Source organism: Phyllostomus hastatus, unplaced genomic scaffold (assembly GCF_019186645.2).
Source record: "Phyllostomus hastatus isolate PE091 unplaced genomic scaffold, TTU_PhHast_1.1 phas_scaffold_55, whole genome shotgun sequence".
In the NCBI taxonomy this organism is placed as follows: domain Eukaryota; kingdom Metazoa; phylum Chordata; class Mammalia; order Chiroptera; family Phyllostomidae; genus Phyllostomus; species Phyllostomus hastatus.
The window spans coordinates 2,531,453-2,556,455 of record NW_025334035.1 but is presented as its reverse complement, the minus strand read 5'-3'; the positions used below and the strand labels follow the sequence as shown (position 1 = coordinate 2,556,455).

General features: G+C 40.5%; 2 protein-coding genes across 6 annotated transcripts; one reads left to right on the top strand and one right to left on the bottom strand.

Moving 5' to 3' along the window:
• Positions 1–3,943: 3,943 nt before the first annotated feature.
• Positions 3,944–12,340, bottom strand: DERL2 (derlin 2). Of its 4 annotated transcripts, none has more exons than XM_045824118.1 (7): positions 12,212–12,340; positions 11,533–11,598; positions 9,423–9,496; positions 8,209–8,302; positions 6,968–7,163; positions 6,614–6,704; positions 3,944–4,449 (listed from the first exon to the last, which is right to left on the bottom strand). In XM_045824118.1, exons 1-7 carry the CDS (start codon positions 12,302–12,304, stop codon positions 4,344–4,346), a joined length of 720 nt encoding a protein of 239 aa, XP_045680074.1. In that variant the 5' UTR covers positions 12,305–12,340; the 3' UTR covers positions 3,944–4,343. The 4 variants fall into 4 exon arrangements, with proteins under 4 accessions (XP_045680074.1, XP_045680075.1, XP_045680076.1 ...); XM_045824119.1 differs by having other exon boundaries at positions 11,533–11,595; positions 12,212–12,323; XM_045824120.1 differs by having other exon boundaries at positions 12,260–12,319.
• A 212-nt stretch (positions 12,341–12,552) lies between these two features.
• On the top strand, positions 12,553–17,742 carry MIS12 (MIS12 kinetochore complex component). 2 transcript variants are annotated; one of them, XM_045824122.1, is made up of 2 exons: positions 12,553–12,818; positions 16,317–17,742. In XM_045824122.1, the coding sequence occupies exon 2, from the start codon at positions 16,357–16,359 to the stop codon at positions 16,975–16,977; it is 621 nt and encodes a 206-aa protein (XP_045680078.1). In that variant the 5' UTR covers positions 12,553–12,818; positions 16,317–16,356; the 3' UTR covers positions 16,978–17,742. The 2 variants fall into 2 exon arrangements, with proteins under 2 accessions (XP_045680078.1, XP_045680079.1); XM_045824123.1 differs by lacking the exon at positions 12,553–12,818 and adding an exon at positions 12,858–13,165.
• Positions 17,743–25,003: the final 7,261 nt, after the last annotated feature.

The window sequence follows — 25,003 nt, the reverse complement described above, 5'->3', positions numbered from 1 at the left end:
AGCCTTTTTATAAGGCATTAATCCCATTAATGAGGGTTTTACCGCATGACTTAACAACTTCCCAAAGGCCCTCACTTCCTAGTATCACTCTGGGCATTAGGATTTCAACATGAATTTGGGGACGGGGGACAAATATTCAGACCATAACAATAACTAAATGTTAACTTTCAAACTATAGGCCTTAACTTGAAAATTATGTAAGACAGACTTCAGTCCTTTGTCCCAGTATGCTTTCCAGAGTAAGCTAATAGAGACACTTGCTCCAAATGATGAGTTGAGGTAGATAATATGATTGAGTGAAATGATCTCTTGATAGAGGACATTCCCTGTCTCTAGCTGCCATGCAGGCTGGGTATTGCCAGATCTTCCAATTTTTTTTTATCAAGCAAAATAAAATGAGAAGTTTTCATGTAAAATCTGTTCATTTTAAATGTTAGCTCAAAAAATCTTTATTTAAAGATTTTCTTTATTTTTAGAGATGGGAAGGAAGAGAGGGAGAGAAACATCAATGTGTGGATGCCTCTCATGCACCCCCTGCTGGGGACCTGGCCCACAACCCAGGCATGTCTTCTGACTGGGAATCGAACCAGTGACCTTCCAGTTCTGTGAACTAAATCCACTGAGCCACAACAACCAGGGTCAAATTTTTTTTTAATGGGTGCAGACAAAAATAAACCAATATGTAGGCAACTCATCCATAACCTCTGGCCTAATGACCCAGCTATTTTGCAGCCTGAAAGAGTTGAAAAATAAAATCTTATATTGGCATCCAGCAGTGTTACACACATTTCCTCCTCTATCCCTCCAACCCCCACAACATCGGCAGTTTGAAATCTGCCTCCCTCCAAAATAAGTCTCTTGTGGTTAAATGACTTTCATATATAGATGGTCACAAGCTAACTACTCAAATATTTGGGTTCTTCTTCCAAAAGGTGAATTATTTTTTTGTTGTTGTTGTTAGTTGTCCCCATCCCCCACTCCCTCTTGCTCTTCCTCGCCCCATCCATCCCCTTAAAAGGTGAATTGTTAAACACATTTCATTCTTAAGTGCTCTGAGATGGTCTGTGGACTTAACTGTCTATTCTCACTATGATCGTACCAGCTGGTGGTGGTCACTGCTGTTCCTTGGCTTATCTGACCATCAAACCACTGCCCGTGACCATGTTTGGTTTTATTCTACCCTGCTTCAAGATCACAAGCCTCAGCAACTAGGTAGAAGTTTGCATGCACATACATTAACCCCTCTTTAGTTAAAAATACCAGATAATAGTTTGCTGATCAATAAACAAAGTATTTATTCAGCACATATGTGCCAAGCACTGTGCTAGGCACTGTGGTGGATACAAAAGTTTAAGACATGGTCCCTGCCCTTAAGGAGCTTACATTCTCATGAGGGAGACAACTAATATACATGTACCAGCTAGTAACAGTACAAGACAACATATAATTTGGTGTAAGAGTATGTCATACAGACTTGAAGCTTTACAGGAGTTCAAAGCAGAAAGACAATGAAATGGGCCTTAGAGTCAAGATTTCTGAAGGAACCAGGAAAGAGGTCAGGCCTTGAAGGACTTAAGAGACTTGAACTGGGGTCCCTGCTGGGTACAAGTGGGAGTAGGGTTCAGAGGAAGACAAAAAGTATGCATTTGGTATGGGGGCTAAGAAGTCACTGTGGATTTCTGAGCAGAGAAGTTACTTGATCATAAAAAGTTCAACAGCTTTAATGCGAATTCATATAATATGCAAATAGCTTAGGGGACATCCTACACACTAGAAAACAATGGCATAGTGTGACTACAACACAGATGGCACTCACCTATCAAGTGAAAACATGGCTGCAACATAAAATACAGGCTATCAAAGACAGACGACAATTCTAGGAAGCCTCTTATGCAACATGCCAGTAGCTCCAATATTTCCTAATTTCAATAGACCCTAGAGACAGAGCGAGGGTTTCATTACCAAAATCTAACACTTGGGCACTCTCTGCTTAGAAATACTACACAAGAGGTATGAAAGATATTAGGACATAGGAGAGTGACACAGAAAAAGAACAATGGGAAGAGAGAAACAAATAGAAATCCATAGTGAAAAAAACACACCAAAATGTATATAAAATGTTATCTCCGAGGGAGATGCAATTTACACGTCCACTTAAAAAAAATGAACGTATATTGTATTACTACAGTAACAACAAAACTATGCCTTGGTTAGGTGTGCTTTTCAGTATTACTGGTAGAATCCAGGAATCCCTTAAATTATGTCAGGTAAATTTGTCACAAAATTCCATATACCGAATCTCATTTTTCAGTTGACTTGCATTATGTAAAAGGGTGTTCTGGAAGAATCGAGACTGAGAGGTAAGTTGGAGATGATGAAATTTTTCTTTATGTTCAGGTAAGCCTAGGTAACCTGTTAAGCAACACAGGGCTAGGGATAGTGGTAGTGGGACGGGCCAATCTGATAAGAGGTTGGTGACTGAAATGACCACTGCCCAGGGCAGAGTAAAGTGGCACAGTGTGGCATCCTGCCGCTAGGAATTCTCATCCCATCAGAGAAATCCAACTCCCATAACCAACTGTGTTAGGCTATCAATTCAAAACTGGCTTCTTGTTTTACCCAGCCATCAATATGCACAGACATTCCTTACTTAAATGAACAGCCAAGGAAAAGATTTTAGGATTAAAATTTTACCACAAAAATTCCATGAATGGGATAACTCAGTTAACTGAGGGAGAACAAATAAAACTAGAGAAACCCACTTCTAGTCCCAAAATGAATATAAAAAACTCCTACTAATTCAATTCAAGCTTTCTTGAACAAAGACACAACAATTTAAGAATCCCCTAAGGATTATGCATTCCAAGATTGGCATTTAAAGTTTTTAAACCACTCAGGAAAAACAGCAGTCCCATTAACCCATATTCTATAAAATTGCAACAATCATATTCAAAATTACCAACCAATAGCATGTAAAATATGTAAGTTTCATTCCTTATGCATATTCCATTGAAATCAGATGTTAAAATACTATTCACTTCACAAACACTATGAAAATTCCCATTTAGGATGTTTAATTTAAACCTTCATTTCAGAGGAAAATCGCATACTCTAGAAAGCTACCACTTACAGAGTCTGGAACTACTTAGGAAATAGTCCTGTGCCTACATGCTGTTTATCAAAACTATTTGAAACAATCTGTTTTCTGGGGGTGTCCCTTTTAGTCCTCTGGGTTCCCTGAATTACTTAGGCAGCATGAATGCAAACATGCAGAGACCCAGGGAAGTTACTATTTTGGATAAGCATTTACTGAACCACAGGCATTAAGTTCCTATTTCTGTGGAACCTGTCTAATTTCTACCTGATTGGAAAGTAAACCAGGTACTTGGCTCTGAAAAGCTTCTTGGTTTTCCATAAAGCAAATGGCAAATGTTCATCAGCCAAAGACCCAGGAGAAACATATCCCTGCCTAATTGGTACCTGTTCATCCAGCTCCAAAGTCAACATTCTAAACTGGTTTCCAGGCCTAAAAATCTGTTGCTTCACAAGAAGGAGGCCATTATCTTCCCCTGGAGTTCTTAATGGAGAAATGCAGGCAGAGTAAATCAGATGCCACGTGAACTTTCTGCCTATAGTTGGACCCTCCTATAGCTGAATTCCTGCTGCTGCAAGAGCCACCCTACCCCCACCCCTTGTTTCCAAATCATCTGACAACTTGAAGTTTTGTAAAACCCCAATGAGAACAGAAACAAATCTTCCTACTGCAGCTGGCATTCTGAATTAGTAAGATGTATATACAGCCACATTTCCAATCTTGAAATGAAATCCAGTCAAAAGCTGTGGAGACACAGGAGTGAGCATGGAAGCTGCTCCGAGTTCACACCTATGCAGGAGTGCTGAAATATAGCATCATAATTTAAAAGATCACACACAAAAGCTCTAATTCAGTGAGAGAGAGATGGAATTCAGTTTTATTTTTTCCTCCCTGAAACTTCCATTTACACCATGGCCGCGTCTATCACAGAAGAGGAGGAAAAAGCTCTGCCTTATACCACAGAACTCAAGTACTCGAGTACTTGTTCACCAGAAGTGGTAGGGTGTTTGTTTCTCCAGTTTTTTTGGCTCCAAGAGATTACACTTTCAGTACCAGTGTAGTGAGGAACCACTGGCAAACTGCTTGAAATGTCTTCTGGATTAGTGTACCATTTCATAAAGTGCTTCTGGAGTTAACATCTGTCAAGCTGTCAAAAGTGTCCACACTTTTGCAACACAAAGGATAGAAGAATCCCCATGGGTGTGTCACTGAGTCCTTCCCAGCTGGGTCCATTATTGGCACTGCCACTTTACCCGCCAAGGCGCTGGCCCTCACCCCAGGCAAAGCCTCCTGGCCGCTCTTCAGGTAGTGGATTATAATTTGGATCCTCATCTGGTGTATCAAAAATAGCCTTCCTAAAACACAGAAAACAGATATAATTTAGGTCCTGAATACTGCAAGGTCAAAAAGATCTCTGGCGTTTCCACCAATGGACAAGCATTACATCTGCCTACCAATGAAAGAGTTATATATTTTTTTGTTGAATTTATGGGGGTGACATTGGTTAATAAAACTACATAGATTTCAGGTGTACAATTCTGTAACACATCATCTGTATATTGTGTGTTCACCACCCCAAGTCAAGTCCCCTGTCATCATTTATCCCCACATTCCCTCTTCTAGCAAGCCCCATCCCCTGTAAGTTATCATATTTTGAAGGTATGTGCATTTCATATTTACATTAGCTTTTACCTCATTAATTTTTAATACAAAAAGCAATACATGCTAATTATAGAGAAAACAGTGGAGAAGCCTCACAGATACCTTTAATGAAGTAATCAAAGTAATAACTATCATTTTGACAAATTCAACACACTGAAATCCTGTCCTAATAGGCTGCAATTAGAAGAATTCAGTGTCACTTCTCTGATTTTCCTGCCAAGGATTGAACCTAAATGTCAGAGACATTCGGCAAACCAAAATTGAGAGACATTCCACAAAATGGGCCTATAATCCTCACAAATGTCAGTGTCATGAAAGCAAAGGAAACACTGGGGAGCTGTTCTGAACTAAAGGAGACATAACTAAATGCAACCCCTGCATTCTTTTGCTATAAAGAATATTATTAGGACAATTCCCAAGTGTGGAATTGTGTTTGTGGATTAATGTTCACTTCCTGATTTTGACTGTGGAAGAATGCCCTTGTTTATAGAAAATATACATTAAAGGGGCATTAGACTGACAATTTACTTTCAAATACCTAAGGGGAAAGAAGTCCTTTGTTCACCAAACTAGGGAAGAATAAATGCAGTACCTCCATGTTTGTGGAGGATGTGGGGAAATGGACACTTTTACATTGCTGGTAGAAGTGTAGACTTGAGCATCCACTCTGGACAGCGATTTAGCAATAAACAAAATAGAAATTTCACTTCTAGGAATTTAATATTTGAAAATAATCATAGATGTGTGCCAAGATTTAGCTACAGGGATATCCACCACTCCACTTATAGAAGGGAAAAGCAAGAACTAATGCCAATGTCCATCAATAAGGGATTAGGCCCTGGCTGGGTAGCTCAGTTGGTAAGAGCATTGTCCTAATACACCAAGGTTGCAGATTTGATCTCCTGTCAGGGCACATACAGGAATCAACCAATGAGTGCAAAAATAAATAGAAAAACAAATCATGTTTCTCTCTGCTCCCCGCCCTTTCCTTCTCTAAAATCAATAAACTTAAAAAAAGTCTTGATAAACTTATGCTATATTCATACCACATGGTATCATGTGGCTGTCACAATTTTGTAGGATGTACATGATGAAAAATTATTATGACACATACTACTTAAAAAGGTCACGAAAAAGCATTTTTAAAAAGTACACAGACAATAAAAGACTGAAAAACACATACCAAAAAGTTAGTAAGTGGTGGGATTTTAAAGAAAATTTTACTTTGTTTTGCTTAACTATTCTACAACCAGAATTTTATAATGGAAACTCGCATTTTATTCTTCAAGTGAACCCTTTTTAATGCAGTATATCCCAAGGACACAAAATTTCAGAGTAGAAAGAGGTCCTATGAAAGCTCCATTCCCAGGAAAAATGATGTGCAGAAAGGAAGGGACTTGGCTGGTTAGTGAACAGCCTACATCTGTTTTCTAGCCCCAAGTTATTTCCCTTCTACTGCTTACCTATACCACCTGTTTAATTCCACCATTAAAAACTTTCCTCTAGTCAGCTTTGCCCATTTTGCTACTTCACCTCTCTAACTCAGTAGCTTTCTTCCTTTCTTTTTGTATTCTCAAAAACTCTGCAGCTTTCATAAAACCAGCAGACTCCTCTCTGGAGCAGGAGGTGCTAGAGGTCATCCTGGAGAACAATGAACAAATCAGCCTCAGCACATCTGAGCCTGTTAACCAGGCTCCTGCCACAACCCTGGCACTGTCTGTTCCTGTTGGTACCAGTGCTCCTCAACGGCAGGCAGGCAGGCTGCTCAATCTGCAAATATTTACTGACCTGACCGATGATCATGGACCCTGCCCCAGTTTATATGCAAAAAACACACAACCTGGTTTAAATACTCACAAAATAGATGGTGTTTTCAGAATTCTTATTCCACCAGGCTGATTGGGAAATACATCTTCCAAGAAAAAATATATGTGTCCAACTGCAATACCTAAAGTCAACCAGAAATAAAGGAGACAGAGGATTAAAATTTTGATTGCAGGTGAATATACCAACATAAATTCCTTATATTTAGGAAGAAATATCAATATAATTAGTAAAAATTAAAAACCTAATATTGTAGTCTTTGAGCATATAACTATGAAATAATTCCATAGTAGCTATTATGTGAAGGCCAAACAGAATAAACATGAAAAATAGTGACAAAGTAGGTTTATAAGTAAATAATAGAAAAAGTAGTGATAAAACTCTTACCCAAGAGGTCCACAATGATTGAGTTCCCCAATAACAAGGAAAAGCCCATGAGCACCCAGGGTAGAAAGGGGGCCTGGAAATTGAGAAGGCCGAAGAAGTTCATGCGGACATATGGGTTCCTTCGGCTCCACACGTAGACAAGCATTATTGTAAAAGCCTGGCCCAAGAAAACTAAGCTCACAAACAAACCAAAAATCTAGCAGAGAGCATTAAGGAAAATATCAACATCAAAAGTGTAATAGGGGAGATGGGTAAGAGAACTAGGAATTGTGCTCTAAGAAAAGTTCAAATTAGGAAAACTGAGCATTAGTTACATCTTTTTGAAAAAAGAATTTACTTATTTATTTTTAGAGAGAGGGGAAGGGAGAAGGAGAGGAAGACATAGAGGTGAGAAACACTGATCAGTTGCTTCTTGCACGTGACCTCACTGGGGACCAAACCCACAACCCAGGCATGTGCCCTCACTGGGAAGCAAACTGGCGACCTTAGCTTTGGGGAACAATGCCCAATCAACTGAGCCGCACTGGTCAGAGCAGTTACTTACATCTTCAGAAGAAAAAATCCTGAAAATAATTTCCCAGAGCAATCAGGCAAAAACCTGCTTAGGCCAACTCATCTGGACTTCAAACTGTTATTCTCCGTTCATGAAGTTTTTGCCTTTTTGGAAAATGTGTTAATTATTTGGTCAATAATTGCATTAAAGTTCACTCATTATTAGCACCTTTACAGAGGTGAATAAAGCCACATGGAGCAAAACTATCTTGTCAGACACGACAACATTCAAGTTTGTTAAAATGGTTGATAATTCTTTTTTTTTTTAAATAATGTATCATTTTTGGTAGTAACCAAATAAGCATCTTACCAGCTTAATCTTTTAAAAGTGAAGTACACCCACAAACAATTATATATCTTAGATACATAACAGTAACCCACCTGGGTTAAAAAGTTCCTCTGACTTGCTCACAGTAGAAAAGCATCTTGTCAAAAACAAAACAAAACAAAACAAAACAAAAAAAGAGAGAGAGAGAGAAGAAGGAAAAAGAAAAAGCTTTTTGTCTAACCTCTAAGCTTGGAAAGCTGCCCATAAGGTGTGCTATAAATAAATAGTAGTACACTGAGGCTAAAATCTAGAGGTCTGTTTGTTCAGGGTACCTAGTAAATTGTGGAAGACAGATGAAAAACTTTAGGAAGAGAGAAGGTGTTAGCATTTTCCTGTGTTTGTTCTATTTGTTTAAGGATACAGTCATTAAGAATCCACCAAAAAGAAACATAAATACAAAGTCTGCTGTCCGACCTCGGAAAGAGCCTTCTTCTAGCATTCGACAGTAACGATATCTTAGGTTCCAAGTTAAGAAAATGTTTACCACACAAATATGAAAAAAGTAAAATTTAACATACCATGTAGGTACACTTGGACTCCATGTTATTTGTAAGCCAAGCCTTTTTTCTGTAAGACTGTTTGAGTGGCCGTGTCGTTACTTCTCTTTTCCATTTTAGGCAACTCCGTAGTTTACAAAAACTGTTCCCAATTGGGGAAATAAGCCAGATGTTGGAAACACATACTCCCAGTCACCTATTAAACCTTTTAAAATTTGTACCTTTTTCATGTTCAGCCACACAATCTGCATCACTTTTGCACAAGCTAATTTAGAAGAAATCCCCACAAGAAGCCTTGTGTGATAATCTACTTCTTCAAGGCAGGTTGATTAGGCATTTCTATATCTCAGTCAATGAAATTGCATCACGATAAAAAAAATTTATCAGAAATTTACTAGAATAATATAGTATTTAGGAGACACAGGAATCCATCCTAGGGCAGGAATCCTGTCAACCCTACATGGCTCTCTGTCTACTGTAGATGAGGTGAATTGTAACTGCCCTTTCCAGAGGGTCAGAGGAGAAAGCTCTTGGCTCAGTAGCCCCAACTACCATATGACCAGAGCATGACTCTTCCTGTCTTTCAATAAACTGGAACATGGCAAGCCCAGCAGACATTACGGCACTATCTTTTCGGCCAGGAAAACAAGTAACTAAGATATAGGATCTCAAGTTTCCATTCCTTATGAACCCAGTCCCAAACCTCTATCAAAACTCTGTTAATTATCAAAACAAACAGAAAAACCAAAAAGCTGTTAATTATCACGGTATCTGCTGATGTTATAACTATGAATCAATTAAATCATTCATCTCACTTGATCAGGTTTGCAAGTGACTTACGGGGTGAAATATAATCATCTTACGGTTAAGTACCTGCCCCTTGAACCAACAGTGACTTACAGACACCATCAAAACAACACTATCTGACCAACTAACTACTCTGTGTACCACTGAGCCAGTATCTAGAAGTTACAGCTAAGACAGTAACAAAACTAACAGGATTAATAGTTTCAACTTAATACTGTATTTCCTAAGTAAACCTAAGGTTTTTATGCTAACCCCACTTAGTAAAGGATACAGAAAAATCATGTTAAATAAAAAATTGAATCCAACTGGCCCAAAAAATAAGAAATTGGTGATTAGCCTCCATATCTGTTAAAAGAAAAAAAAAATCAAGAGACAGACTGAGTAAAATATACTAGGAAACATTTCCATATTAAAACAAAAGAGATATCCTCTGACTACAATGGTTGGAAGTCCATGGATATGTGACACCGTGTTCTGAACCAAAAAGTGGGGCACAAAAATTGACGCTGGATTTTTGTGCTGCTTCTTGTTGAAAATCTGAATGATGACAGTCAGCTCCTGAAATTTGTAAGGACAATAGGACAGAAAACTTAAAATTGTGATTGTCTCTAACATGGTCAGACAAATCATGGAAAAAGTTTGATGGAAAGACAAGGTTAATTTGCATAATAAAAAACATTGCCTTCACTTTGTAGTATTGCAATCTAATGAACCGTCTTTGGATATCAGAAAAAACTCCAGGGGGACCTAATATAAATTGCTAAAAAAAAAAAGTCTCTATATTAGGCAGTCCAAAATGTCCAGAGTGAGGAGTAATTATAAAGCAAACACTCAAGTTCCAGTCTGAGTAAATAGCTATATGCCTACAAGTAAAGACCTAATGCTCTAATAATTAAATTCTATAATTGATTGATATAAGGCCATTTATTTTTCTTGTTGGAAACCCTGATATACTCTTTCCTACCCAACCCACTGACACACAATAAAAACAACTTCTCACAATGGTAGAGCACTTAACATTTTAAAGTGTTTTAACAGATTCTATTATCTCATGTAATCTTAATCCTGTTACTGCCATCCCCTTGCACAAATAAGAAAACTAAGAGTCTTAAATACTTTCAAAATGACTTGCCCAAAGGGCAAATTGTAAAGGAGACTGAACTCAAGACCTAGAACTCCTAACTCCTAATGCAGATACATAGTATCAGGGGTTTTAACCCCAGGCAAAATCAAACCAAGCAAGTACTAACTAGGAAGCAATGCTTGGATGGAGCTATATAGCTCCTAGCAAAGGCCAGTGAGTATCAAAGGAAGAAGACAGTGACAAGAATCCACAGGACTGCTTTATGCATCATTAAATTCTTAAGAATTGGTATTTATTAAAATTGAAACAATTCAGTTCTACATACTAACTGCATCAAGGATTTTAGAGTCCTCATCCTTGTGAAGAGGCAAGCATAAAATAAGTCCAAATATGAAATGGCACATGCTCTAAAAGAAGCATTTACAGATACTCTAGGGACACAAAGGAGAATGAATCTCAAAAGCTGTGTCTCCATAGGCAAGCTGGAGATCAATGGGTATAACATGAATGAAACACATTTGAAACAGGGAATAGAATGTGTAGAGGCAAGTCTCTCTCTCCAACTATAGCCTATAAAAATATCCTAGAGCAGAAAAATACATCTCTCATTTAGCATTCTAATTACTGGAAAGTACTATTTCCCACTGTAATCTAATAAACTGGCATGTTGTTTAAGATGTTGGTCTTTTGGAGTTTTGTCAGTATGATCTCATCCCTGGAAGATGAAGCAATTTAAAAGCAGACTTGAGGTGCTCTCCCTCTTGGGACCAGGCCTGTGCCTTTTCCTTCCTCTACTTCTTCCTCCCAGGCAAGTCACCTTTGTCTTTCTTTCTCCTAAGCTCCAAGGGCCCTTCCTTTGCCTCTGTAACTTGTTTGCCGAGCCCACGCAGCCCAGCTGGCTCACTTGTATTACCTCTGTAACTTTCTAAAGGCTGGTCAGTCTCCTGTCAAACACAATATTAACTTTAAACTAGTGATTCCTATATATAGGAAATGGACACATCAAATCAAAACCCTTCAGGGAACTTAAAATATATATATACAGATTCTTACTTTCTACCCTTTGTGATCCTCATCTGGTACATGATGAGGAAATTGAGAATCTCTTAAACATTCCCTAGGTGATTCTGAAGCCCAATTAGGCTGCAGAATCACTGCTTTATAAACCTCACTATACGACTCATAGTCAAATATTCCCATTGAATTCTTTTTTGAGGGAGTACACGGCAGGATTTACTACTAAAAAGAAAAACAAGTTTAAAAACTGAAACAATTATGGTTGTGACGGACCACTTACTTGGAAGTGTTTAAAGATTAATTCAGGATTGAAGTACAGCTGAAAAGGTGTAATCAATTCCAACTGCTGAAATAGAAAAAGAGCTCCTTAAAGCAAATTACTCTTAAGATATATGGCAAGTAAAGAGCAGCTGCTATGAATCTGCCCATCATATGGGCACCATCTAGAACAGTTGGGTGAAGCAACACAACACCCTCAAAAGAACCGAGATTCAAGAGCTTGCCACTGTCAGGGCAGGGTGCTTCCAGACAACCTCTATATCCACATTCTTTATATCAAGACTCTTCCCTCTCGCCAACTTCCAGCTTTCTGTCCTCGATATCTAAATTTACTCATAAGCGGACTCCCCCCGCCCCCCACCCTACTAGTCACCGAGGTACCACTTGGACATAGCCAGAGTTCTCAGGCACGTTTTCTGGATGTGCGGCTCCCGCTGCCTTGACTTGCTATAGGTCTGGCCTTCATCTCTCCGAAACTGACCTGCAGTCCTGATCCTCTACCCGTCTTGCAGTAGCACTCCCTTATCCGGTCTCAAAGCAATTCCGAATCCCAAAGTGAGCCTTGTCCACCCACCCCTGAGACCAGCCCATCTGGGGTTCCCTGAGGCCCAAACCCCCGTTTCCTAAAAACCGATCATATCCAGTCCGGCTAATGAGAAGCTGGCGCTGCAGTTGCTCACCACTGCGGCAGTGGTGAGTACGCAGGCGGTGGTATAGGCGCGGCTAACCGGTGGGATCTGCAGGTACTCCAGCCTGAGGCTCTGGTACGCCATCTTCCCCTCCGCCACCTGCCCCTCCGCCCCACTTCCCCTTCCGCCAGTCGCGCAAGCGGCGGGGCGGGATCAAAGAGACCTCCCTTTGCCCTGCCCACTGTTGTCCAATCGGCGCCGCGCCATCTGCCAGCTACCAATCGTAAGAGGCCTAAAAAAAAGCCACTCACCAATCATGAGTTGCGTCTCCGTGGAGCAGCAGCCTTGCTTCCTCACCCATCCACGTCACAGAGAAGAGAGTAAGTACAAGGTTCCTTTCACCAATCCCCGCGGGCCACAGCTAGCTTGCCCGCCCGGCCCTTTTCAGTCACCAATCTAGGTGGCCCCCTTCCGACTGTCCAGTCAGCCAATCAGAAGCGGGAAAGCGTCCCGCCTTTGCTGTCGTTCGCTGATGCTAGCTTTGGCCGGAATTTTGGGGAGCGACCTGCGCCGCCGATCTCTGGCAGCGAGGTGTGGTTTAAAGGAGGTGGCGAGAAGCCACTGTTTGATCGAACTTGTCACCCTCACGGTCGCTTCGGTAAGTGCTGCGGACCTGCAGTTTCCCAGAGGAAGAGAGGAAAGGAGTGGAACTGGGTTAGGCATCATTGCCCGGCGCTGGAGAAACCTCGCCGGCGGGGCCTGCGATCTGAAGGTCCCGGCATGCCGCGGGGCTGCGGGGCCGATGGGAGCTAGTCCTTCGGCCGGAAGCAGTTCCTGTCCGGCGGTTTCTGCTGCTCTGTCAACTTAAATCCTTGAAGTATCCTGGACACCTCCAGTGTTTATTCTGCACACACTGATTAAGCCATCTTCGCCCTGGCCCCAGGAACTCGAGGGCTAGCAGAGAAGTTGAGACAGGCCCGTGATAATATCGTGAAGTAGAACTCGGTCAGTGCCCGAAGAAAGGCCCTGATGGGGTTCAGAGGAGGGGTGCGTCACCAAGGAAGTGTATTTAAACTGACTTTTGAAGAATATTTGGCCACGGCATCTGTTCTTGAGGGAAAGACATCACAGGGAAAGAATATAGTTTGGTTTGGTTGGAACAAATAGTCAGTTCTTGGCAGACAGTAAGGAAGCACTAAAGATTTTTGGAATAGAGAGTGACAATTTAATCTGGTAATATATAAGAAAGGGACCAAGTAAAAGGGTGGGGAGAGTGGTTGTTAAAGAGGATGTGAATGGGTAATTCCTGGGAGAAACCTGAAAAGCTAGCATGTATGAAGTGAGTGGTACCCAGTTTTACTGGTAGGAACAAATGCAGTTAAATATTTTTGTCTGCTCCCGAATATCACCGTCGCAACCTGTTGATAAAACAATGCTGTATTTACAGCTTAGCTCTGGTAAGGGAGAAACACGAACCTCGAAAGAGCTTTGGTGTAGGTCATAGGAAAGAAAGGCAAGATGGGAATTTTTTTGAGAATTGCAAGTTTGGTTTAAGGTGAATTTTCAATTTGGGAGCTTGATTAGGATTGGGTAGGGATCTAGAAATAACAGTCCAGGATTGGTAGAAACAGCTGAGGCAAGGGCTTCAGAGAATTTTAGGGTACAAATTGTCAATGCTTCCCATTGAAGAGGGGATTCATCTTTGGTGTAGTTCAAGACCTTAGAACAGTGAAAATATATTGGTCTCCCAGAATAGTAATGTTATGCTAATGTAAAGAGCAAGGTTTTTTGGGGGGGGGCGGGGGAAGGTAGATAGTTTCAGTCCTTATTATCCAACCTGTGTGGGACTAGATGGTTTTGGTTTTCAAAAGATGACATTGTAAAACAATTTTGTATCTACCAAATTGGTAAAAACTGTAATGTTGGATAAGCGTTGGCGAAGGTATGAGAAATTCTCATATGCTGCAAACGGCGGTGTAAACCAGTGTAGGATACCCCCTCCCGCAGTGTTCTGGAGAACATTTTGGCAGTATTTAGAGAAATTATGAGTGAATTCTATGACTATCAGTTATTTGAATACCTTGCAAATCCCTAAGGAAACAACATAGGAGGGTGTTATTACAGCATCATTGCTGGTAGTGAGGTGCTAAAAGCAAACTAGGTGTCTGTCCCAAGGAGAATGGACATTAGTGTGGTATATGCATATGATAACATTGTTGGAATACTTCAGTCAGAACCAATGAAGTAAACTTATGTATAATAACATGAAGAGATTGCAAATGTAAAGAGAAATATAAACATACATATACAGAACTGTATTTTTCAAGAATATATATCTAAAAACTAAAGTTAAAGATGAATCAAAAAACCATATGTCAAAAACATTACCCTGGCTGGGTAGCTCAGTTGGGTAGAGTGTCATCCCATTATACCGAGGTTGCAGGTTTGATCCCCACTTAGGGCACATACAAGAATCAACCAGTGAATGCAAAAATAAGTGGAACAACAAATAAATTGATTTTTCCCTCTCTCTCTCTCTCAAATAAATAAATAACTCTAAAAAAGACATTAGAGTAGGTTCCGACGGGAGATGAAAAGTGGAAGAATAAAGTAAGAGAAGACCTAGCATGAACTAAAAATAGAGTGCTATGAAATAGGAAGTATTATCAGCTCAATTATGCACATGTGAGGTTCTTAAGGACAGAATGTGGCTAGTAAGGGTTGGATGACGAAGGTCCTTGTAAGCCATGTTGAAAGAGTTTGAACTTGATCCTGAAGGTATAGGGCCGTGTTGAGGAAATAAAAATCCTGCCAACCCAGAGAATCCTTTCCACAGACAGAAAAGAAAGTTGTTTTATTACTGAATAGTCATATCTAGATTACAACACATTGTAGATAATTTGAGTGAGGTTAGAATTTCTTTGTAATCTATTTATGCAGACAAGCAATTACAACCATTCCATTTTTAGCCATTACATAATTTCTCAAGGTTACCTGCATCTTATCTTGTCTTCCCATAAGATTTGATCATACCATTTGCTTCAAATTCTTTCATAAAATTCATCCTAAAATCACCTGGTATTTGAGGTAGCCATTTATTTAAGCTAATTGCGTTTATCTGAAGGAATAGTAAAACTCTTATTCTATGACAAGCATATGATTATAGCTCAGAAAAAAGGTACATAGGTTAAACTTCCACAGTGACAAGGAGATAGGGCTATTTTCCTAGATATTTACATTCTAAAGTAATGACTTCTATACCCTTGTAAAAACATGTTGGGGTTGTAGAGCTCATAAAAGGCTTGCTCAGCTTCCAAGTGTGATTTTTTCCCCCATGGCTAGATTGGAAGGACAAGGAGTTGAAGACATTGACCAGGGAGTGGTTGAAGTGATGGATGGTAGAGTCTAAAATGGATAGGGAAGAAGTGAAATGGGACAGACTGAATGTAGGGAAGAGGATCAGAGGGCTAAAGGTCTTGATGGTTAAGGTATAGTATAAGTATGTGATTAAGGTATAGTATGAGTTGGAAGAGTAGCATAGGAAGCTGTGGACAAAAAAATAGGGCAGTAGTGCCCTGGCTGGTGTGGCTCAGTGGATTGAATGCTGGTCTGCAAACTGAAAGGTCATCTATTCAATTCCCAGTCATGGCACATTCCTGGGTTGTGGGCCAGGTCCCCAGTTGAGGGCAAATCGATTGATGTATCTCTCGCACATCAATGTTTCTCTCCCTCTCTTTCTCCCTCCCCCTCTCTAAAAATAGGTAAATAAAATCTTTAAAAAACAGTGCAGTTGGGGAGAGAAGTTACAAATATCAAAAGGCAGGTGACTGAAAGAGTGAAGCCACTGAAACTCATGAAACCAAGTCTCTAGGGCACTGATTAGATTATGTCTAACTCTGAATGTTGTCTGGGGTGATGGACAGACTTCAGAAGACTGAGCCACAGGTCAGAATCCTCAATAAATGAGAGGTAAGGGAAATGAAGGAGTAAGGGAGGTGATAGGCTGATGGAAAGAGCCTCAGAGAGTTTGCATCCTATTTTGAGTGAGGCTGGAATTGGCATAGGTATCAAGAAACAAAAGCTTTTCTAGCTGTAATGGGATTTGTTACTTTTCTCAGATGATTTTTTTAATCATGATTTTTTTTTACATTTACAGATTTTTCACAATTAAAATTAACATACCAGAATAAGCCAAGATGTCTGTCGATCCAATGACCTATGAAGCCCAGTTCTTTGGTTTTACACCACAAACTTGCATGCTCAGGATCTACATTGCATTTCAAGACTACCTATTTGAAGTGATGCAGGCTGTTGAACAGGTTATTCTGAAGAAGCTGGATGGCATCCCAAACTGTGAGATTAGCCCAGTCCAGATTCGTAAATGCACAGAGAAGTTTCTCTGCTTCATGAAAGGACGTTTTGATAACCTTTTTGTCAAAATGGAGCAGCTTTTTTTACAGTGGATTTTGCGGATTCCCCCAAACATCTTACTTCCAGAAGATAAATCTCAGGAGATGCATTCTTATAGTGAAGAGGAATTCCATCTTCTCCAAAAAGAAATTGAACAGTTGCAGGAGAAGTATAAAATTGAATTATGCACTAAGCAGGCCCTTCTTGCAGAATTAGAAGAGCAAAAACTTGTTCAGGCCAAACTTAGACAGACATTGGCTTTGTTTGATGAGCTTCAAAATGTTGGCAGAAATCATGGGACTAGTGATTTTAGAGACAGCTTTGTGTTCCTGGTCCAGAACTCCAGAAAACTCCAGAATATTAGAGACAATGTGGAAAAGGAAAGCAAAAGACTGAAAATATCTTAATTTCTAAATAGTAAAAAGAGCCAGTCAAATGTAGAATGAGTAAGGGATTTATATCAATAACTATTCTTATTTTAGTGAACTGTGTATTTTGTTGGATTCTCTTTGTTTACTCTTGCTTGTATTCCACATTTTCCTCTTTTTTGGTCCCCTTTCCTGACGGATCTATGAATAAATCTTTGAAGCATTTATTTCTACAGTCCTCTAATAGGTAGGAAGGGATCTTGATCCATTAAAAATTCATTTGGGGGCATGATGAAGAAATAAAGCTTTTCATGGCCAAAGATATTTGTAAAAGTTGTACCTTGGTCATGAGTCCTTTTTAACCTTGTTCCTTTTTACTTATTCTTTAGATGATGCCAAATGACAAAAAGGTTGAGTGAGTGGCTCCTTTATTAATCAGCTACTACACTGTGGGACAGCTAACATAGAATGTTTACTTTTGCCCTTTAATTTTTCTTACCTGAGAAGGTTAATAACTAGTTGAAAGAAGCAAGTAGCAGAGAAAACAACCACAATCTTTAGTAAAGAAGAAAGAAGTTGTTTTAAAAAAATATATCCTTTCTATGACCAAGGCCTTGATGATGTTAAACAATTTACTATATTGGAGTCCAGCAGTGGAAGACCTTGGACAAAAAAGAAGCAGATCTCACTGGAATAGAAAAGGAAGCCTGGAACATACCCAATAACAAAGTTTATATTAACTGACTGTTAGGTATTTGTGCCATTTTTTTTTCATACTCCAGACAGTTGCAATTTTCCTTGTACCTAATATTTAATTAACATGTATTCTCACTGATAAGCATTCAATATTTTGTACCTTCAGTGGGAATTTTTAGCTATGTCTTTTGCTTAAATTCCATGGAGTCTGATACTTCCTTTTATAATTAATCCGTGTAACATGTTAGGTCACCCAAGGAAAGAGAACATTTGGCAATAGTTACTCTAAACATATTGCTTGCCCTCCATGTCTTCCTAAATAACAGGGTTTGGAGTTTTTCCTTTATGTAGAAGAGTAACCTATGGTATTAATATTTGCAATTAAATAGTCATAGATTTAGGAACTCTGTGTTTACCTGGATGTATTTATTATCAAAGAGTTCTTTTTCTAATCCTGCACATGAAATATATATGTTTTTAAAGGCTTTGGTTTTTTTATTTTTCTTTTGTCTGTAATGTCATGGCATGTTTTCTTCCTCAATATTCCTTTTTACCCAAATGAAATTTAAATTTTTTTTCATTTTTTCTTTTACATCTGTAGGTTATTTAAAATCCCCTAGTATAAGAAGATTAAATGGTGATTTCCCATAGGATTTGCCCATGTATGTTATGATTTCTGGAAACCAAGACTGTTCTTTATTTGGAAAAATGATCTTTGCAGGTTTAATTAAGAACCTGGAGATGAAATCATTCTGAATTATCTGGGGAGGGGGGTGAGGAAATCCATTGTTAAGTGTCTTTTATAAGAGAAAGGCAGAGAGATTTGAGACCGAGGAGGAGGCATTCTGACCACAGAGGCAGATTGAAGTGATTCAGCCAGAAGTTCAGGAATGGCAACAGCCACCATAAGCTGGAAGAGGCAAAGGGCAGATTCTCTCCTAGCACCTGCAGCAGGGCCCTGCTGACACCCTTATTTTGCATTTCTGGCCTCCAGAACTAAATACATTTCTGTTGTTATGGTAGCAACAGAAAACTAATGTACTTGGTAAAATTAGAACATTAAGATATTAAAAAGGATGTAAGCTGTTATTTGAGGAAATGACAGCTGAGACCTTATTGGCCCCATTATATATGCACTAATATGGTTTGTCTGAATACAGTTAAAATATGAACAAGATTTGCATAGAAGTGTGCAATCCACAGTGATTAGAGTTCAGGAGTTCATTTCATGTTGAGTAAGTGCTTAATAATTGTTGGATGTTAATATGGTTATCATTTGTCATAGTAATGTCTCCATAGAAACAAGTTAATCTGCTTGGCCTCATTGTCCTCTAATAGTTAAATTCCTCCCTCAGAAATTCAGAAATCAGAATAATAAACACTTGGTTACCTACTCGGCTTCATTGCCATATCTCCCGTCTAGCATCAATTTCACCCAGTTTCCTGCTTCTCTCTACATTAGGTCATATGACTTTGTAATAGCAAGCCTGCTCCCAAGCTTTCCCTTGCTTTTATCTGTTTACTCTCCCATAAAACATCATGCCTGTTCCTCAATGTACACCCTCAGATAGACTTCTCATCCTGTGGCTGCAGTGACAGGACCATTTTGGGAGATAGTTTGGCATTAATAAAAAGAGTGGCCATTACTACCAACCGTACAAAAGTAGAAAGAATTATAAAGACATACTATGTAAGAGGTTCTACATTCCGTTATGATGGGGGTTTTCCCTATAACACAAAGTAGTTTTTAGGCACCACCTGGGTGTCCTACAATTCAACTCAATTTGATATTATCTGCTCAGAAATTTCAGTCACAAGCTCAGGTGCTTCTGATTGACAGGCTGTGAATCAGATTCCATTGAACCCCTCCTTGGATTTAACTAACTTACTAGAGTTGCTCACAGAACTCAAGGAAACTGTTTACTCCCCAGATTACCAGTTTATTACAAAGGGAATATGATTTAATGGCCAGATGAAGAGAACCATAGGACAAGGTCCCCAAAACAGGAACTTTTATCCCCATGGAGTTCAGGCATGGTGGAGGTGTTCTGGCTACCCAACCTGGAAGCTTTCTAAACTCTGTCTTTTTGGGGTTTTATGGAGGCTTCATTTCATAAATCATTGACCACTGGTGATTGAAGTTGGACCTCTAATACCACGTATAAAAGTAAACTCAAAATGAATCAAAAGACCTATGTATAAGCTAAAATTATAAAATTCCAAGAAGAAAACACAGGTGTAAATCCTTGTAATCTTAAATTGGGCAATAATTTTTTAGAGGTGACATCAAAAGCAACAAAGGGAAAAAGAAATGTGCATGTATGTACATACACATATATATATGACATAATCAAAATGTAAAACTTTTGTACTTCAAACACCATCATGAAAATCAAAAGACAACCAGTGTCACTCCAATAAATTCAACAAAAAAAGTAAAATGTTCCTCATGGTGAGGAAAAACGTCCCTGTGAGTTTTGTTACATTTACTGACAATTTAATCCCTCAAAACTCTTTTGGGGACAAATCATGCGTTTTCAGACAATGAAGTCTCATTTATTTTCCTTTTAAAAAAAGCCCCAGCTGGTGTGGCTCAGTGGACCGAACGCCAGTCTGCAAACCAAAAGGTTGCTTGTTTGATTCCCATTCGGGGCACATTCCTGGGTAACAGGCCAGGTCCCCAGCTGGGGGCATGTGAGTGGCAACTAATCAACGTATCTCTCACACATTGAAGTTTATCTCACTCTCTCTCCCCCTCTTTCTAAAAATAAATAAAATCTTTTAAAAAAAGTGAAAATCAACAATAGGAAAAAGTTTACAAATCATATCTGATAATGGACTTGTAGTTAAGAAAGATATTTAAAGAACTCAGAATTCAAGAAAAGCAGCCCTTCTTTAATAGTTCTAAGTAATATAATTCCTCCTCTTTTAGTAGCATGTTTGCTTTATAAAAATAGGTGAAAAACAGAAGTCTGAATATTTTTCCTGTTCTGTCGCTGAAAGAAAAATATTGGTATACTTAAAGACAAGTGATTGAAAGCTAATACTTTCCATGGGCCATTTTAATCATGATTGTAGTGGAGCACTTAAAGATGTATGTAATGGAGCCCTGGCTGTGTAGTCCAGGTGGTTAGAGCATTGACCTGAATTACCAAGGTTGTAGGTTTGATCCCCAGTCAGGGGACATACAAGAAGCAACAAATGACTGTAAATAAATGGAACAACAGATTGATGTCTCTCTTTTTCTCTGCCCTTCCCCATCTCTCTAAAGTAAATACAAATTTTTAAATGCATGTAATGGAATTTAAAAATAGATTAAAAATTACTTCAGTAACTGCATTTAATGGGTTACTTTGTAGTTGGAAATAAAGTCAGTCTTTCTGTAAAAAAAAGGAGAAAGGAAAGAAAAGCCCAATTTTTAAATGAGTAAAGGATTTGAAGACAGATTTCTTCAAAGAAGATATACACTTGTCTAATAAGCACATGAGAAGATACTCAAAAAGATACATCATTAGGAGACTTCTGGTCAAGATGGAGGCGTAGGTGGATACACTTTGCCTCCTTGCACAATCAAAAGAAGGACAACAAGAAATTTAGAAACAAAAAACCAGAACTGCCAGAAAATTGAACTGTATGGAAGTCTGACAACCAAGGAGTTAAAGAAGAAACATTCATTCAGACTGGTAGGAGGGACAAAATGGGCAGCTGGGGTGGAGAGAACATGAAGCAAGACAGCAGCTGGCAGACTGGGTGGGCGAGATGGTGACTGGTAGACCTGGCAGTCCCACATTCGTGTGTGGATAAACTAGGAGGAACAACTGGGGAGCAAGACAGACTGTGCAACCCAGGGGTCCAGCACGAGGAAATAAATCCTCAAAACCTCTGGCTGTAAAGACCTGTAGGGATTGAAGCAGCGAACGCCCAGCTTCCCAGGAGAGTTTGCTGGAGAGGCCCACTGGGTCCTAAAATGTACACAAGCCCACATACCCAGGAATCAGCACCAGAAGGGCCCAATTTGCTTGTGGGAAGTGGGGGAAGTGACTGAAAGCTGACTGAGAGCTGAGCACATGGCATTATTCCCTTTCAGACCCCTCCCCCACATACAGTGCCACAATGCAGTGATGTGGGTTGCCCTGCCCTGATGAATGCCTAAGGCTCCACCCCAAGATAGAGCTAACAGGCAAGGTGAGACCAAAAAATATGGCCCAAATGGAAAAGCAGATCAAAGCTCCAAAAACAGAACTAAGCAATGACAAGATAGCCAACCTATCAGATGCACAGTTCAAAACACTGGCAATCATGATGCTCACAGAAATGGTTGAGTATGATCACAAAATAGAGGAAAAAGTGAAGGCTATGCAAAGTGAAATAAAGCAAAATATACAGGGCACCAACAGTGAAGGTAATTAATAGGGACTCAAATAATTTCGAGCAGAAGAAAGAAGTAAACATTCAACCAAAACAGAATGAAGAAACAAGAATTCAAAAACATGAGGAGAGGCTTAGGAACCTTCAGGACAACTTTACACGTTCCAACATCCAAATCATAGGGGTGCCAAAAGGAGAAGAGGGAGAGCAAGAAATTGAAAACTTAATTTGAACAAATAATAAAGGAGAATTTCCCCAATCTGCCTAAGGAAATAGACTTTCAGGAAGTCCAGGAAGCTCAGAGAGTCCTAAAGAAGTTGGACCCAAGGAAGTACACACCAAAGCACATCATGATTACATTAGGCAAGATTAAAGATAAGGAGGAAAGCAGCAAGAGGAAAGCAGTTCCCATTAGACTATCAGCTGATTTCTCAAAAGAAATCTTGCAGGCAAGAAGGGGCTGGAAAGAAATATTCCAAGTCATGAATGGCAGGGACCTACATCCAAGATGACTCTATCCAGCAGAGCTATCGTTTAGAATGGAAGGACAGATAAAGTTCTTTCCAGATAAGGTCAAGTTAAAGGAGTTCATCATCACCAAGCTCTTATTATATGAAATGTTAAAGGGATTTATCTAAGAAAAAGAATATGACTGAAAATATGAACAATAAAATGACGACAAACACAACTATCACAACTGAACCTAAAAAACAAACACAAAAACTGAGCAAACAACTAGAACAGGAACAGAATCACAGAAATGGAGATCAGGTGGAGGGTTGTCAGAGGAGGGGGGAGGGAGAACAGGGGGAAAAAGTACAGGGAGCAAGAAGCATAAGTGGCAGGTACAAAATAGACAGGGGGAGGTTAAGAATACTATGGGAAATGGAGAAGCCAAAGAACTTACATGTATGACCCATGGGCATGAACTAACAGGGGAATGCTGGGGGGAGGGGGCTGCAAGGCAGAGGGGGATAAAAGGGAGAAAAATCGGGATAACTATAATAGCATAATCAATAAAATATACTTTAAAAAGATAGGAGAGAATAAAAAGCAGATAACACCTTATTAGAGTAAGTACATTTTGGAGATTACAAAAAAAAAAAAGTCCTGAGGAAGCGCTGCGTACAGTTTGGATTTTGGCCGGCATTTCAGCAGCCTCCTTAGGACTAAGCTACCCCGCACCGCGACCCAGGTAGCAGCTCTCACTCCCTCCTTTTGGCGGGCGCCATCGGGTTGCCATGGAAACAAATTTTGTTCCCCCGGAGACTTCCCAGTTAGAAGCCCGGAGCTCCCGGGGTCTGGAACCTGGAAAGCCAACCACTGCCACAGGCTGAGGGCAGAAGGAGGAGCCCGGCGAAGAGGCTCTTGAGTTGGGAAGCTCGTAGAACCCGGCGGAGGCCTCGAGGCCGGCCGCCCCTCCACCCCTTTCCGGGCGATGGAAATAGAACAGCAGTCGCGTCAACAGCTCTTCGCGCTGGGACCCGGCCAGACCGGCCCCCCTACTCCACTCCTTGGCAATGGCTAATAAACTCTATCAGGGCGAACTTTGTCTCCGGGAGCAATTTGCGTGGACCCCGATGCTGACTCCGAAGGTCTGTGTGACAAGCCTCCCGCGGAAGAACGCCGCGCTGCCCGCAAACCCAAATCAGCGCTGGCCGGTGGCCGAGGGCGAGAAGGCTGGTCCGCGAGTGGGAGCAAGAATCCGTGCCCAGCACCCCGCAAGGGCCTCTGCGCGCTTCCTTAACAAGGAGGAGGCGCCTCCTCTGGGCAAGGGCTGCTGTCTCGGCCTTTTCCCGCATCTCTGCATCTTTACGTAGCCATTGCCTTTTCCATCACCTCTTACCTTTAGCCATTTACAGCTTGCCAGAGTGACTAAGGCTGAGACAGGGGAGTGCGGGCGGAGAACGGAAAAGAAGAGCTCTGCGCTTTTTGTTTGGGAGACGCGTTGCACTCACTTTAGCTTTAGATACTTGTTTCTCCTCTGCTTGTCATTCACTACCTTTGTGCATCAGTAGGAACGACCAAAGCTACTACAGGTAATGAAATAAGGGTCTCTATATTTGCACCTTAAGGTTAGGGGAGAGGGCAGTCAGACCCCATCGTTTAGAGTCTTGGGGTGCAGTTGAATCCCATTTATAATTAGGATAATGTCCCAGACCCTACCGCTTTGTGGGGTAGGTGCACGTACAGGGGATACATCATTTTGTTTTTAAGGGGCTCACAGCCCCCAACCTTTTTTTTAATTTTCATTTATTTATTTCAGAGGGGGGAAGGGAGAGAGAAAGAGGGAAAGAAACACCAGTGTGCAATTGCCACTCTTGGACCCCACACCGGGACCTGGTCTGCAACTCAGATGTGTGCTTTAGACCGGGAATCAAACCAGTGACCCCTTGATTCGCAGGCCCCCACTCAATGCACTGAACCACACCAGCCAGGGCCCCCAAACTGTTCTTTAAGGAATGAACCAACCGTGGCCTGTGGGTTTTAGAGAGGGTCTGAGAGATGATCGACGCCCTGGCTGTGCCTGGGCTAGAACCCTGTGAAGCTGCCTCACCCCAGGAGGAGCCCGCCCTGTCGCCCAGATGTCACAGACAGATCTCCTAGTGCAAGAGCCAGAGTGCAGTGCTTTGCTTTTCTTTCCCTTTTTTGGACTTTTCTTAAATAACAGAAAAGACATTGGAACTAGTGTAAGGAAAAAAGGGGACAATTAAAAGGAAGAAGAATGTCCATGGAACTTGAAGGCACAGATGACTTGAGGCCTTGGCAACTCAGTGGAAGCAGTGATGGAAGGCGGGGCATTCTGGGTGCCCATGGTCTCCATCCTTCATCCCTGCTGCTCTTTGCCCATTGGTTTGCTTCATGTTCTTTCTTGTTGCAGGCTGGCTGTCTCTGTTATTCCCAGAAACAGGCCCCTGCTATCCTCTCTGTGGTTAGGGGGAAAGGGTCAGCTGTGTAAACATTGCTATTCCTGCTACCACTTAGTCTGTGTGGGGAGTAG

Excerpts from the sequence above, each read along its gene's own strand:
- DERL2 (XM_045824118.1), bottom strand. The coding sequence starts at position 12,304 with ATGGCGTACCAGAGCCTCAGGCTGGAGTACCTGCAGATCCCACCGGTT. Across the intron at positions 8,303-9,422 it reads TTATTTAACATGATTTTTCT|ATATCGTTACTGTCGAATGC; the intron begins GTATCCTTTACT and ends TTGGAACCTAAG. Across the intron at positions 6,705-6,967 it reads AATCATTGTGGACCTCTTGG|GTATTGCAGTTGGACACATA; the intron begins GTAAGAGTTTTA and ends GGTTGACTTTAG.
- MIS12 (XM_045824122.1), top strand. The coding sequence starts at position 16,357 with ATGTCTGTCGATCCAATGACCTATGAAGCCCAGTTCTTTGGTTTTACA.